This window comes from Salvia splendens, chromosome 9, assembly GCF_004379255.2.
Source record: "Salvia splendens isolate huo1 chromosome 9, SspV2, whole genome shotgun sequence".
Taxonomy (NCBI): domain Eukaryota; kingdom Viridiplantae; phylum Streptophyta; class Magnoliopsida; order Lamiales; family Lamiaceae; genus Salvia; species Salvia splendens.
Genome location: NC_056040.1, coordinates 18,831,291 through 18,847,952, shown reverse-complemented (window position 1 = coordinate 18,847,952; position 16,662 = coordinate 18,831,291). Strand labels below are relative to the sequence as shown.

Sequence of the window (16,662 nt, the reverse complement as noted above, 5' to 3'; positions counted from 1 at the left end):
ATGAGTCTAGTGGGCTTCCCATAGTCTGCGGCCCGTTGGAGCGATCGTTATTAGTTTTCAAATTTTAGGCACTAAACAAACACAAAATCAATAAATAAAGAAACAATAGTAATTCCGCGAGCGAAGCAATATGGTGGATTTGGCTAGAGTCATTCTTAGAGCGTCGACTATAAGGTGGACGCGGCTATAGCCGCGAGCGGGGCGGAAGCGGGGCGGTAGGCGCGGCTATTATAGTGGAAGGGGTGTCCGCCGCGAGGGTGGACGCGGCTGGTGGGGGGAGGGCGGCGTACGAGGCTTCGCCGCGAGTGGGGCGAGGACGCGGCGGTGGGTGTATAGCCGCGGCTATAGCCGCGGCTATTATAGTGGCGGATATCCGCCGCGGCTATAGCCGCATTTTTTGATTTTTTTTTTCGTTTTTTCATCTATAAATACCACTCCCCCTCTTCCCCCACTCCCATTTTCACAAAATCCATACACCCACTTTCTACAAAAACACTCTCTACAAAATGCACCGAGGAGACGACGAATCACCCGACACTGAGGAATCGGGATATGACAGCAATCCATCTCAGCCGTCGGCCCATCATTCGCCGCCATCGGGAAGAAGAAGAAGAGGAAGACGAGGAAGCCGACTCCGACACCGAGTAGACGGTGCCGGAGTTTTGTAGTTGTATTTTATTTTAATTATTCGTTGTATAATTTTACCGGTTTGCAATACAACGAATATTCGGGCCTAATTACCTCGTATTCTAGTTATTTATACTGCGATTATTTAAATTACACTTGATTGAAACTAAAAAATATTTAAAAATGAAAATTGATTATAAAATTTGGAGACTATTGGAGTTGTCCACTATAGTGGCGGAAATAGAATTTTGGGGCTATGGACAACAAAATTGGGGCTATGGACAAAAACTGGGGCGGGGCTATTGGGCGTGTCCGCCTTATAGTGGACACCCTTAGATGGTGTTATAAACATAATTGTCCATCTATATTTATTTATATTATTTCTTAAAATATGTGGTAGTCAAATTAGATCAGAAAACAAGAGACATATGATTTTTGGATAATATGTTTGTCATAAGCTTATAACTTTAACTTAGAGAGATTTTTGATTAATTTGGCGGAACCAGTGAAGAAGAAAATTGCCGACGCAGAGAAAGAAAAACGAAAATGTCTAACATTAGGGTTAGTAGTACACTGTACAAGGAAGTGAAGAGAAGAACAGAAGATTATCAGTCAATGCACATGACACAGAGTTGAAAATTAACAAAGGCTTCATTTCTCGAGGATGAAGAGATCATTGCTACCAAAGCTATATAGTAATATCTCCGTCCCATAATAGATATCACACTTTCTTTTTTAGTTTGTCCCACAAAAGATGTCACGTTTCTTTCTTTTGGAAAAAATTTCCTCTCACATCAATTATAAAATTATATTTTCTCTCATCACTTAACCCACAAAATAACATCTCCTAAAATCTCATGCCATTTTCCAAGTGTGACATCTACTATGAGACGGAGGGAGTACAATTTTGCAAGTAGTATATCTCAAAACTTTCAATTGTGCTGATTTTTACACTATTGTCAATGTCTGATGAATTAACATCACCATGGCAAATTGAAGTGACAAATTAATATTATTGTGGCATAGATTAACACATGAGTCAATGAAGCATTTTAGGAGTATTTGAAAGCAGATTAGTTGCTTCCATGGCAGCTTATGGCTTCAAATCAAGAAACTTAGAAAGATACTTAATCCAATGGTCTTATATACAGATCAGTCTCAAACAAAATGCAAAGACTCTAAACTAGAAACGATGACAGCAGACGAGCATCCCTCGAATAGAGTGGTAACTTTGCACGGCAAAATGAAGTCTTAATTCGACTAATGCTCAAATGACAAACCAAAGAATGCTCATGTATAGCAAACAAAGTGGCACTAGGTACTTGTGAAGGCTTACTTCCAAAAATGTCGATGATGACTGATCGTTGATTTCTGAAGAGTCAACTGCAAGAGGCATGCCATTGCTGTTGAGGCTGCAAAAAGTCGGATCAGAGGCGTCGTCTGTATTCATCATGAGAGCCCTTAGAACTGCAGATACAGTGTGTATGTACGCAGATCGGTCCTTGTTCAGAAGCCAAGTGATACCCATGAGCTGACAGTCCTGGTTGTGCATCTTGTTCGTCCGCTCTGTTCTGTTGCTTCTTCCGCCTCTTTCCCCGTTGAGCTGCATATTGAGAACGCAGTGTTTACTTTGGATGATGATTCGGATAACAACGAAAACAAAATCACCCCAATCCATATGTTTTATTGACCTACACATTCTCACAAAAGTCTTTGCATAAGAATTCTGCCTCTTGTTAACCTACCCCGATGAATGGAGACCAATACCAATGATAATTGAACTTTCAGTTATTTTATTACAAACGTTTAATCAGTACATGAAAATTATATGGCCCGTGCATAGCATGGGGTGGTGATACTAGTTATTTTAAAGGGCAAATTGCCCAAAAACCAGTCAATCTTGAAACTTTAAAAAATAGTCAATCATATCATAATTTTGACATTTTTTTTTCTCAATTATCCAATTGATTTATATTTGGAGGGAAATTATGTATGACGGAAGCCAAAATCCATGATTTTTTGCACATTTGTATCACTTACAAAAACATATACTCCATTAGCTTAGCTTGAAAAATATAACATACTTTAGGCTAAAATATTTTAGCTTCCAAATCATACATAATGTTTTCCCAAATCTAAATCAATGGAACAATTGAAAAAAATGTGAAAGGAAAGTTACCGGATTGATCAGAATATAACCTAACTTGGTGGTTCTTTTAATAATTAGCCCTATTATACACATTTATCAAAAAAATGTTGCATGGAGCTTATTATGCCAAAAGACTTTAAACCCTAGTTGAAGCAAGCAGCACGCGGATTATATAAGCATCACACTTTACAAATAATGGCCCATTCATTATTGACATTATCTGCTCTTCATCAATAAACTTAGCTATATCTACTTAAATGCATTTGATCAAAATATCCATATAACCCGAAATTGAGAGATACTAATATCATGATTTTGGACTAACTCGTAACATTATGAAATGCGTGAAGAAATACAAATTAAATGTTAGTAATCGGATTCATATGAAAAATTAGCAGAGAAATGAAATGATTGCGTGACGCAGAAAAAGGGCAAAAGTCGTCACTTTATAGAAAATGACAGGCATGTGATACCGAGCTGCAAAAGCCTAATAAAGTAACAGTAATTCCCACTTTCACAAATTTTCATACAAAAATTCATTACCATAAGTTTTCCCAATAAGCAAAAATCAACATTTCTTAAGGTGTTACTATAAGTAACCACCCTCCCCTTTATATAATCATATGTTGTTAATCTGAATTAATGAAATTTGTAACCAAAAAAACAAATAAAGAAAAGCATAAACAGTAGTACTCACCAAATAAAGGCTGTTGAGACACTTTGAGCAACCGCCGAGGCCGAGGCCGGCGCCGGCGGCGCAATCCCTCTCCAAATTCTCCACCGCCTCCCCGCCGACCAATTTCCCGCGCGAATTGACCCTAAACGCCTCCGAGCAGGTGAACGGGTGCAATCGGATGCCGCAATAGCAGTAAACGACGTCGCACGTCTCGTTAGGGCGGCGGAGCTCGATGCCCCTCCCGCCGAGCGCCTTCTCCAGCGAATCGACGCACGTCTCGGAGTCTTCGGGGAGCACGGGCATCTCGTACGCGGCCGGGGATTTGGCGGCGGCGGAGGGGCGCAATGCGGTGTCGGAGTAGGCGGAGTAGAGCCAGGCGGCGAGGACGGGGCAGCAGCGGCTGCGATGGAACTGACCGGAGTAGGAATTGGGGTCGGGTCGGTGGTGGGGCTTGGCGGCGCAGGCGGATTTGATGTCGCGGAAGAGCTGGTCGGGGAGGTCGAGGGGGCAGGCAGATGCGTCGGATTGCTCCGGGAAGGCGGGGATGGTGGCCGGCGGGGGGCGGTGGAGGGTTTGGGTTTGGACGGCGGCGGGGTCCGGGTCGGGTAGGATGGGGAGAGCGGGGAGTGGTGAGGGGTGGAATGTGATAAAGAGGAGGAAAGTGAGGGAGAATGTTATGCTTTGGTACATGGCTTTTGGGGGAAGGGAATTGAAGAATGAGTTTAGGGAGGTGTGTTTTTTGTTTAATGGGAAAAGTGGGAATATTTTAGGTTGGGAGAGAAGGAAATGGAGAGCGAGAGATGAAGAACGAATGTTGTTTGTCGGGACTGCTTTATGTTGATGGATCGGTGGGGGTGGGGCCGTGTGGTTTGTTAGGTGTTGGGTTGCCTAGTCAGAAAATGGAACTGGTCAGGCCAGAACGCGGCTCATCCGGCACGCGTGTGCACAATCTTCTTGCTCCCGGACGATAGCTCGGTGACACCCGCACGTGACATGCATCGGTCCGAGCCGCACCTGTTAGACCCTCGTACGGTGGTGCTCCAATTCTAACAAGTACCTGCCCGTCACCGACACAACGGAGTGGGAGTGTCATCAGACAATTTTGCCACATGGTTATTGAAGCATTCCACGATACGTATTTAAGAAAGTTGGTTGTGCAGAGTGTTTAACTATTGATGAATGTGTACAAGAAGTGTGATTGTATTTTAAAATGCTAGGCAACATCGACTATATGCACTAGGAAAAAAACTTAGTCTTATAGCATAGAGAAGCACATACACCCATAGATATAAGGGCTCACACCCGACGATCATTCTTGAAACAATTGCTGACTAGATTCTATAGATCGCACGTACTATTCTTTGGAATTTTTTCGGTAGGGTTAATAGTAATAGCATGCTTTGAGTTGCTTGTAATCTTATTTTTTTCAGTTATATGATAGAAAGATTTTTCATTACATTGTTTTGTTCATTAATCTTAACAACAAAATAGTCCAAGTATTATGGATTTTAGGATAAATGGTGTCGCATCATCACTAAAGTTCTCTTGCTCTGCTTGAGAAAAGTATTTTGCAACCTAGATGGGACAATGAATGTCTATCGAATGGAATGTCAAGCCTTGGATATCCTAACCTTGTGAATGATTGTAGTGTCTAGCTTTGAATATCTTAACCTTAGAATTACAAATGACAAATATGTGGTATAACATTGAACATACCCTATAGTGAGATAATCCTTGTTGATCATTGAATGACAAATATTTTCAAACTAATTAAGATTCAATGAAATTTACTTCTGGGCTTCTGGCTATGTGTTCTTATTAAGCAGTGAGGTTGTTACATATACGAGTGTAAAACATAAATGCATCGAAGACTGTACTATGAAAGCTGAATATGTGATTGTTTTAGAAGCCGCAAAGGGTTGTACTATGACTTTGATAAACAACGATTTTACACTTATGGAGAGTAATAGTTAAACTTGACATGTTTTGATTGATTACTGTGTAATGCAAGTAAATTTACTTTATATTACAATAAATTTAATTTTTAGTATACTATACATTATTAAGAGTGACAATAAATTTAAATAGACTTTAATTTCATGAAGTTTGTGGGTTCACAGTAAAGATGTTGTTTACCTCTAAAATATAGTAGTAGTACTAATGTTCATCCTAAATTTATCTTTTTCATCCTTTTATTATGATATTTTCGAATAAGACACCAATATTTGGTAAAAAAAATTCACATTGCAACAAATGATCAAATCTTGGTTAATTTAATTCAAGAAATTATTTGCCAGCTCACATTGTATTGGGTTTATTGCCAAATGTTATCATATATGAATATGGTATATCCAAATATTCATTTAGCCACTCATATGTCCAGGTGTAATCATAAAAATCCACCTTCAACACAATGTGACCAAAAATTATAGCTAAATTAGTAGTAGTACATTTTTCAAGACCAATTATGTATGTGCATATATCACTATCAGTAATGACCGTTCGAAATTCATATCTTCTAACTGTTTAAGTGAAAAAACAAACAAAAAAAATAGTAGTACTATATAATTATGATCATACGAACGTTTAAAGGTTTTTGCTAATTATATGAAAAACTCTGCAATCAAACTTTACTATTTCAATTAACTAAAAAAGCAATAATACTATGTCCGGTGACAAATGATATTAAGACCATCCGCAGCGGTGAGCAGCATGCTCACCGCCGTCCTTGCCGCTGGCAAGGACGGAGCTCGTCCGTTGATGCGCCCTGCCGCTGGCAGGGTGGTGCTCTTAGCTAAGAGCACATCCGTGCCAGCGGCAAGAGCACGAGGTGGCGACGTGGCAGCTTCTGATTGGCCCGTTGATTTATCATTTTTTATTATTATTTTTTTAATAAAATCGAAAAAATCTGAAAAATTCAAAATTAATAAAAAAAATATTTTCTCACTTCCTAATAAAATATATCCATTTTTTCCACACTTTTAATTTATTTTTTTTCATTATTTTTACCCCAAAATTCATACTTTCATCTATAAATACTCTCATTTCAAACACAAAAAATGACACTATACTAAACAACTCTCTAAATCTCAATTTTTATGAGTTTAATTATGTAATTTTTAATTTTTAGGAGTTTAATTATGTAATTTTTAATTTTTAGGATTTTAATTATGTAATTTTTAATTTTTAGGATTTTAATTATGTAATTTTTAATTTTATTTGTAATTTGTAATATTTATTGTGGTTTTTAAATGAATTTTAATATTATGGAAATGTTTTTGTTTAATTGAATTTTATATTAATTGTGCTCGTCCTTGCGGAAGAGCACAGTTGTGGGTATTGTGCTCTTGCCAGAGAGCAGGCATGAATAGTACCGCCCGGGCCCACAACCGTGCCGCTGGCAAGAGCACGGTTGTGGATGCTCTTAAGGTTGGTATATATTGTCTCTTTCTACTTATATACTCAGGTGAGAACCTGTCAATTGCATACTACCTCAAGGTTTGATTTAGTAGAACTGTTGATTAATTAGAAGAAAATGGAACAAACTATAAAATTTGTGAATTTAATTTTCAAATTCATTTACGCAACCAACAATAGGTAAAAAAGAAAAAATTGAAATTGAAGGCAATTATTATATTAGTCGTGATTAAAATACAAAATTAACTAATGAAAAAACAAATAATGCATGTCGGAGCTTGAATGTCTTCATTTCATAACGCTGGTTAAAACATGTAGGGTAATTCTCTAAAATTAATAATTTTGTGGGCATAGTTGTAATAATTCCAAAAGCAGGCAGTAAATTCCATTAACTGGGTTCACCAAACTAGCGGTTATATTAGATATTTCCTTTAGGAATGGAATTATTACTCAACTATAATGACTATTTTTAACAGAAGCATAGTTATAATATTAAGTTAACAACCATTTCAGTCTAACGTCCCAATCATAGCAACCAGATTACTCTTATTTTTCCTGACATATATAAATGGTGACAAATTACAAGATTTCAGTTAACTAATCGAAAATGTGCTGGTTTATTAGAAATCCCAGATGCATTCAACTTCTAAAAAATGTTGCAGTTTTAGTGACATAAATTTAATATTGAATTTTAATTAATGTATAGAGATCGATTTTGATAAGAACTGATCACCTCTCTCAATCTCTCTATAGTTTGAATTAAGTTGAGTTACATGTTATTTATGAAATTTACAATGAGTGTCGAATTCGAGTAATAGCTCCATATTAATGGCAGATAGGTATAGCGACGTGACATAGAGAAGCCATTCACATGGACAACTTGAAATGCCATTATTTTGGTGTATCATTATCAATAAGATAGATTGTAGATAAATACATATGGAACAATTCCTCGTGACATGCCTGTCCATTTGGGGCCATATCATTTCAAAATTTCTCAATCCCACCTCCATTTAAATTAGCATTGAGGAATTAGATTATACTATGATTCTAATCTATTCAAGATTTGGTCATTTTTAGAAGTGTCATTACCTGTTTTAATTTTAGCACAAAGTAGTTGATCTGTTGACTGAAATGGATAATCACAATGTTTACATGGTTTCTTTTTCTACCTCTTCTTACAATTGGAATATATACTGCAAAAATTAACTGGTTTTACCAACATATTTTCCGATGAATTATCATTCGTTGTTAATTACCGACAGACTAAATTGTCTGGCAAATATCCGACGTGCTTTTTCACAAAGTGAACGCGCCAAAATGATTGTCGACTTTACCGACAAATTAGCATGTCAGAGGTTTTATGATATTATCTTGAAATAAATCAACAATAATAATACAAGAAAATTTATGCAACAAAAGTCACAAATTAATTTCTTCTCATAAATTTGGGAAATAAGGTTTTACAAAGTACAAAGCAGCTCAAAGCACAATTTTTAGTGTATAGCCTAACAATTTACTATTCTTTACATTGTTATATTGTATAGTAATTAGAATTATCTTTCAAGTGCAATTTCGATTACACTGGTTGCCTGATGACGACAATGATAGAGAAACAGAAGAAAAAACAGAAAATTGCAAGAAAATTTTGAGATCCATAACGACATCATCCTAGTACAATGCAATGAGCTAAATTAACCATCATAAAAAACAGATGATTCTATAACTACAACATTAATTCAAAAATGGGAGCGGATACCTCTGTACAACCCAAAAATTAAGAGATTTCCTTCCTAATCTATGAATGCTAAGAAAAATGTTGCTGGCTGCTGCACTGGATTACTCATCCCAAGCAGCCGCCTAATATCACAGTAAAAAACGGGCCACATCATCTACCTCAAACGCGTATCAAGCATGTAGGGCAGCAATTTTCTCTGATAACACATCAATCTCTTCGTTGTTTTCTTCGATTGGCTCTTCCTGTTGAACAAAGATGACAAGTTAACGATGCAACGACACTTTCTTTTGAGAAGCGAACTTTTAGCTTAAGCAATTTTAGTTTGTCAATCAGAAGACTACGGACGTGAATAAGATTTACCTCGGTGTTTTTCTTTTCTTTGACACCAATGCATTTGGAAGCACTGATGCTTGCACTCTTCAACAAGCTACGAGCACTGACGTTTCCATTGTGGCCGTTTTGGGCACTACTGTTCATGCCATCATTCCCAGTGGGGTTATCTAGAGTCGTAGCAACAGAAGCTGCATTTCGTTGTTCAAAATCATTATCTTCGGGTTCTTCTTTTGGTGCAGGGACACGCTCTCTACAGGCACATTAGACGGTAACAAAAAATGAGTGTATCATAGTAATGCAATAATACCAAAACATAAATACATCAAAAGAATTATTTAGATTTTAGATTCAACAGCAACAATATATAAACTGACTATACCTTTTTTGCTTAAAAAATCAAGTTCAATATTTTTGACTTTAGAAAAATATGGGTTGAGATATAGGTGGATCAGTTATAATAGTATGTTCTAAAACAAAGAAACAATTTAAATGAAAATCATACAAACTTATGGTTCCAAACACATTCGCTTAGAAATAAACTGTTGCAATAATTATTTTGCACTCAATTTTATTTTGTCTATATCATGATGGTGATTGCATATTTAACATGAACAGTCGTATATATGTTACTATCTGATCACTTCTACATATATACGAAGGAAAGAAACAATTCTGAACAAAAAAAAATTAAGAAATTAGTATCTCACTACATACCTAGGTAATGAAGCATGCTGTCTCAGTAGAGGAGTGCTTTTTTCACCTTTACCTTTGTGCTCTTCAAGATGGGCAAACTGTCTCTTGAACCAATCGACGCCACTTGATTTGTATGAAATGATGCACAGTGTCAGAAACCAACACCAAAACAGAAATATAGTAATGTTGGGCCCACTCTTTCAATCTCTTGAACTTACACGAAGTAACGAAGGGCAAAGACAATAAACTACACGATCAAACAAATAAAAAACTGGCATAACCTTGGATACATGAAGCCACTAGTCTGCTCTCCACCTTGGAGATACTCCTCAAGCATATGAGGATGATACTCGAGAATCTATTAAACCGCAAAAAATAGTAACTAGAATAAGAGAGAGTCAACAACTCAAAAAACCATTAATTAGGAAACAGAACTAATGATCAACGGCTGACCTCTCTATAAATCATCTCCCTAACGTCATCTTTAGTCAATTTCCTCCTCTCAAATTCAAATTCAAGCTTCGATATCGGTACAGTTGATGGTTCACGCTCTCCGTTTGACAACCCGTGAAAGTAGGCATCATTCAACGCCTGCAAACAAACCATCCATGAGTTGCTTACTTCACATATGACATAACAGTGTAGAAGTGCCAAAATAACGAAGAGGCCATATAATATTACTTCTTCAGCGGTCGGTCTATCTTTAGGATCAAACGCCAGAAGCTTTTCTAGCAAGTTAAGAGCCAAAGGATCAGCATCAGGGAATTTCTGAGAGAACGGAACAGGTTGTTTCTTCCGCATACTGCTCAGATATCTCCGAGCCTTTTCATTCCTGATCTGCCATTGTAATTGCAACATGATTGTGTTACAAAAGATTATTCAGAAGAACTATGTTCCTTCAAGAAACAGGAACAAAACAAATACTCCCCTTCTTAAATCAGTATTAATAACACTGGTAGCAAGGGATTTTCTTCGAATATAATGAGGAATCTAAGTAGAAATCAAAATAACCCAGGTTAATTAACTAACCCTTGCAATAGATTCTGGAGGTGGAGTGCCAAGCAAATCAGTCATTAAGTCTAACTGATGCACCACATTTTTCCCGGGAAATAACGGTTTTCCACTAAGCATCTCAGCAAATATGCATCCGATACTCCAAATATCGATAGCAGGTGTATACTGTACTTATCCAACAAAAAGTACAACATAAGCATAGCATTTTAATAAGTAAAGATTGTAATAAGTTTTTAAGTCAAGATAAGGAATCTTATTAATGTGAATATCAGCAATGTTCAACGCTTGCGATACATCCAACTCATACTAGGGCGAGTACCATATTAGCAGCACCATTGTTTTTGGAGATAAATAATGTACTGAGACCTTCAAAGAAAAATAAGCTTACTTTAGAGAAAAAGGAACCGCATAGCTCTGGAGCACGATACCATCGAGTTGCAACATAATCCTTTAGCAAATACAAACCAAAACAGAAGGGTTAGAGAGCTGCAACATGTATTTCAAAGGTGAAATTCATGAGAAAACTACATGTGCAAAGAAATGATACTTACAGTCCAAAATATTGCTGATGGGGCATCATTAAACGACACACGAGCTAGACCAAAATCGCATATCTTCAACTTACAGTCAGCATTAGCAAGTATGTTCTTTGGCTTTAAATCTCGATGGAACACATTGGCTGAAGATGTAGAAATAAACATGTCACTAACAAAGGATAGTCATCTCTCGAAGATAGGAGTACATCAAAAGAACAGGGTATCACCTGAGTGGGTGTATTTCAAGCCACGCAGGAGCTGGTAGAGGAAAAACTGATAATGCTCTGGAGTTAAGTCATCATTCGCTTTAATCACTTGGTGAAGATCAGACTCCATCAATTCAAAAACAACATAGATATCTCTGAATTCCCTCCTAGAAGGAGGAAGCATTATGTGCTTGATTTCAACAATGTCAGGATGGCGAAGCAGACGAAGAAGCTTGATTTCTCTGAGGATTCGAGTGGCATCAGAGACATGCTCAAAGACATCATTGATCTTTTTAATTGCAACCCTCTCTTCGTTGTGAGTATCGATCGCAGAACCTACAACGCCGTAGCTACCTTTGCCTACAACTTCTTGGACCTGATACCTAGTCGCCTCCCCGTACTCTGTAAAAAATTCGGTTTCCAGATTACCCTGTCAAAACAGACTCTCAATCAAAACTGGGGTGCATCAGCATTCCACAAAGAATTTAATGAACTTGTCACTAGATAAGAATCCCCCAACCCCATTTTCCATTTCTTCATTTCAAGACATAGAATATTCTTGTCCAGTCACATGACCAAACAAAGATTAGATGCTGCACAAATCAAAATCAGGCATAAAGGCTAAAGCTCTGTTCCTGAACGTTGTAATCCAATGCAAATGACATGATAAATAGTCCAATTGAATGAATCATACAAACCAAACATTTGATTAAGTTGGATTATTTTATTACTCAAACCAAATTCGATAATAACTTGTTCAATGCAACAGTAATAAAGCACAATCACCAAAAATCATATCAAATTAGCACCTCAGCATCATAAGATGCGAAAGGCAGAGATTGTAAAAGCCCCATTCACTCCACCAAAACCAAATAAGCAATCATTGACCACTTCGAAAATCATTGAAAATGAAAACTCCAATTTTATTGGATGAGCAATCATTCACAAATAGAAAGAGAGGGAAAAGGGGGAAAAGATGGCACCTTTTTGTGGGAATCCATGGCGGGGTTAGAAAGTGGGAAATCGAGACGCTTGGGGACTTTAATGAACTTGAGGCCCGAAATATCAAAGTCTTGAACAATGGGAAGGGGGTGTTCTGATGCATGCGGTTGATGATCATTGTTACTAATATTGGAATTGGGATTGGTAATCGCTCGTCTTTGAAACAAGCGACGAACTCCGTCCACGAATGTGCCTCCCCCCATATGGAGTAACTAACTCACCCTTTCTTCCTACTCCTCTCTCCCTCTCCCTCTCCCTCTCCCTCTCTGGATGAGAGCAATTGTGGGAATTTGAAGCCTCAAGGCAAAACAGGGGAGTTTGGAAATTGAAAATCCAAAAATTGAAAATTATATGAGGAAAATAACTGACTAATAAAAAATTGACAAGTGGATATTATAAATAATACTACACTGATATTTTTTTAAAAAATCTTGACTTTAATGTTCCTCATTATTTGTATGCATCAATTATGAGAGTCCTTGATAAATACATTATTGAATTACTAGCATTTAGGATGTAATTAATCGAGTACTTATTTGGTGATCCTCATATGAGATCGTCTCTTTTGTTATGCACCTCATCAAAATTGTAATTTATGTAAAAAAAATTGGTCCTACCAAAAGAATCAGGTATTGACTTCGGGAATGATATATAATTAAGTACTGAGTCATGTACTACTACTTAATTAGCCTTTAAATGAATACTTCATTAAGATTATGAGTGTGTTGAGGTCATAACACATTAATTTCTTCTATTTTAGTTCTTGAATTGATGTACAAGAAATAAATAAATAACCTTTAGAATATTAAAATGCCTTAATTATTTTACTCAACCTTAAAATAATTACACGTTTTGAAGTATCCACTAATGTAAGTCAATAATAGAATTTGGATTGAGCCTAACTCAGCGGCTCTGGTTACCTTGTTGTCACCTGGATAGCTTGGCGCTGCGGATATTAGATATCACATGGCTTTGATCCGGAGTATGACTTCTCAGCGGCATGTTCGGTTCTCACACATCTACAGAGAAGGGAACCAGGCTGCCGACTTCCTTGCAGGTAGGGGGGTTCAGACCCCTGCCCTTACTTACTATGATCCAATCTCTGCGTCTCGGTATGTGAAGGCGCTGGTTAGGATGGACCAGCTGAGATATCCTAACTTCCGTTTCCGACGTAGAGATGTGGGTTGATCTAGCTTTTTGGTGGTTGGTTTTGATAATTTTCGGTTCTTCTTATTATGTATTTAGTTATCTGTTTCCACTTGATAACACGGAGGATCTCGACTTGTGGGACCTCTACTTTACAATAATTAAATAACTTCTTAGTTTGACAAAAAAAAAGTCGTAATAGAATTAGAAGATATAAATAGACGATGTAGGATGGTTGCTAACAAATCCTAAATTAGTTACTCCAAGTATAAAATTGTTACCTAGACTATAAAATTGTATTGCACTAAACGCACATTCTTTTATTATTTCGGATTTATTTAAATGCTGTTTGTATTTAGTAGATTAACATTAAATAGTAATCGAATACTATGTTGCAGATTGGAATATCATTAATCCAACTCAAAAACTCTGTACACAGCTTTAACGCGTCAAATAATAATAATAAATACTTTAGTAGTATTATAAAATGTTAAAATTGACCGATAAGTCAAAACTATTCTATTTTTTACAGTTCCTGATTAGTTTTTCTCAAAATAAGTCACTTTATGTTGTTACGAAACTTCTAAAAAATAAGATAAAAGAGAAGCCACTTTTTAATAGATTAACGAGTTATGTTGCTTTAATACTAATTTTCTTTTTGAAGTATATTAATATGAATACATTCCTATATATATATAAAATAAATAATAAAATTAGATTATAGTGGGCACCACACTTTGGCCGGCCCGCCGGGGCATGAGGCGTGTAGCCTCACCCCTCTCGCCATGGAACGTGTGCAAGCATGCCGATGCCATTTTGTTCCCTTCGGAGTGGAATGCAAAGGCACAATTACATAGTATCTTCTAATTCATATTAAAATTTTATTTAAATTTAAATTAAAATTCTTTATCTAAAATTTGATAATAAATTAGTAAGATATCAGACACGACAAATAACATAAGTTCCTAACTTCCCCATCCCAAAACAATCTAACAGTACTTCATTTCTACTATAGGTCTTAATCAAAGTGTAATTAATTACCCAAAAATAAAGTTTAAATATTCTTTTAAATGAACATTTATACTTATGCATTAATAATTACTTGTCAATTACACTTAATTAAGAAAAAAGTGAGTTGATATTGAATAAAATAATAATAGATTCATCATGTATTTCACAATGAGGGATGCTTTTTGTTGATAATTTAGCTTTAATTCACGGCTAGAATACACCCATTTGTGAATTAGTGATTATTGGCTAAAGTTCACAAATCCTAATAGAGTAGTACTACTTTTATTTGTAAAATGTTAGGGTGTGTTCACTTTGATTTTTTCCTATATCGAGAATTGGCCCCGCCAAGATTTGGGGTTTAGTCTTGGTCAATTTGTTGTTATTGGTTTGGTGTTTGTTACTCCGTCCGTATCAAGTTACTTGAGTTATTTCTTTTCTACACTCATTTTAAAACTGATACTGTAATAAATACTATAGAGAGATAATCATGTAAGAGATAGCATAACATAAAAGAGAGTCTTCTCGTATTCTCTCCATTGCTTTACATTCTCTTCACTTTAACTATTTATTAGTATATAAATTTTTCAAAACAAATGCCAAAAAAAAGTGTAAAAAAAGTGACTCAATAATGTGTGGCAGATGGAGTATGATATAATGTAAACTCACTTTTGTTTGTGATAATGTTTATTTGGAACAAAGATTTTAACCAACAATGACCATTTTATCCTCACCATATTAAGAGCATCCACAACCGTGCTCTTGCCAGCGGCACGGTTGTGGGCCCGGGCGGTACTATTCATGCCTGCTCTCTGGCAAGAGCACAACACCCACAACTGTGCTCTTCCGCAAGGACGAGCACAATTAATATAAAATTCAATTACACAAAAACATTTCCATAATATTAAAATTCATTTAAAACCCACAATAAATATTACAAATGACAAATAAAATTAAACATTGCATAATTAAAATCCTAAAAATTAAAAATTACATAATTAAAATCCTAAAAATTAAAAATTACATAATTAAAATCCTAAAAATTAAAAATGACACTACTCGTTGCCGAATTTCGCCCACATGTGGTTGATTAGGTCTTCTTGTAGTTGATTGTGGATTCGAGTATCGCGCATTGTGTGTCTTGTCTCGATCGTCTGGCCAACCGTCGTATGCTCGCCTCGGCGTAGGGGAGACCTCGCTGTTGAGCTTCCGGCTTCGTCCTCGTCGTAGAAGCTAGCCGCCCTCGGCCCTTCGTCGGCTATAATCATGTTGTGTAATATAATACACGTGAACATGATGTCGGTGATATTATTCACGTACCACAGCCGAGCCGGGGCCTTCACAATGTTGAATCGAGCTTGAAGGACCCCGAAGGCTCTTTCGACATCTTTCCGCGCTGACTCTTGACGCTGCGCAAAAAGAACCCGTCTCGGGTCGTGCGGGTTGTGGAGCGTCTTCACGAACGTCGACCACCTTGGGTAGATACCATCGGCGAGATAGTAACCCATGCGGTATATATTTCCGTTGATGGTGAAGTCGATCGCCGGTGCTACACCATTCATCACATCATTGAAGAGTGGTGACGAATATAGCACATTCAAGTCGTTGTTGGATCCAGCAACGCCGAAATATGCATGCCAAATCCATAGGCGGTAGTCGGCGACCGCCTCAAGGATAAGCGTTGGGCCGCCGCCTTTGTGACCGCTCAAGTGTTGCCCCCTCCAAGCAGTCGGACAATTCTTCCACCTCCAATGCATGCAGTCAATGCTGCCAAGCATTCCGGGAAAGCCATGGACTGATTCGTGAAGACGAAGCAACCGTTGGCAATCATCAGTGGTGGGTGCTCGAAGGAATTCATCCCCAAAAGCAGAACGAACGCCCTCGCAAAAATTCTTTAAACATAGGATTCCAGTGGACTCACCGATATGCAAATACTCGTCGAACATGTCGGCCGTTTGCCCAGTAGCGAGTTGTCGGATGGCACACGTACACTTCTGCAACGCCGTGATACTTTGCCGGCCGGCTGCATCTACACCTGTTTGAAAGTATTCAACACGTGCGGACAATGTGTTGACAATTCGCATGAACAAGCGCTTTGACATGCGAAAACGGCGCCT

At 37.3% G+C, this 16,662-nt stretch overlaps 2 protein-coding genes across 2 annotated transcripts; both read right to left on the bottom strand.

Annotated features, from left to right (window-relative positions):
• Nucleotides 1-1,727: 1,727 nt before the first annotated feature.
• LOC121749820 (uncharacterized GPI-anchored protein At4g28100-like) lies at nt 1,728-4,692 on the bottom strand. Its single transcript, XM_042144470.1, has 2 exons — nt 3,474-4,692; nt 1,728-2,230 (listed from the first exon to the last, which is right to left on the bottom strand). The coding sequence occupies exons 1-2, from the start codon at nt 4,140-4,142 to the stop codon at nt 1,895-1,897; spliced, it is 1,005 nt and encodes a 334-aa protein (XP_042000404.1). The 5' UTR covers nt 4,143-4,692; the 3' UTR covers nt 1,728-1,894.
• A 3,812-nt stretch (nt 4,693-8,504) lies between these two features.
• LOC121749818 (mitogen-activated protein kinase 9-like) lies at nt 8,505-12,688 on the bottom strand. Its single transcript, XM_042144468.1, has 11 exons — nt 12,373-12,688; nt 11,411-11,819; nt 11,199-11,326; nt 11,036-11,095; nt 10,663-10,812; nt 10,315-10,470; nt 10,087-10,224; nt 9,915-9,991; nt 9,655-9,756; nt 8,968-9,190; nt 8,505-8,849 (listed from the first exon to the last, which is right to left on the bottom strand). Exons 1-11 carry the CDS (start codon nt 12,592-12,594, stop codon nt 8,778-8,780), a joined length of 1,737 nt encoding a protein of 578 aa, XP_042000402.1. The 5' UTR covers nt 12,595-12,688; the 3' UTR covers nt 8,505-8,777.
• Nucleotides 12,689-16,662: the final 3,974 nt, after the last annotated feature.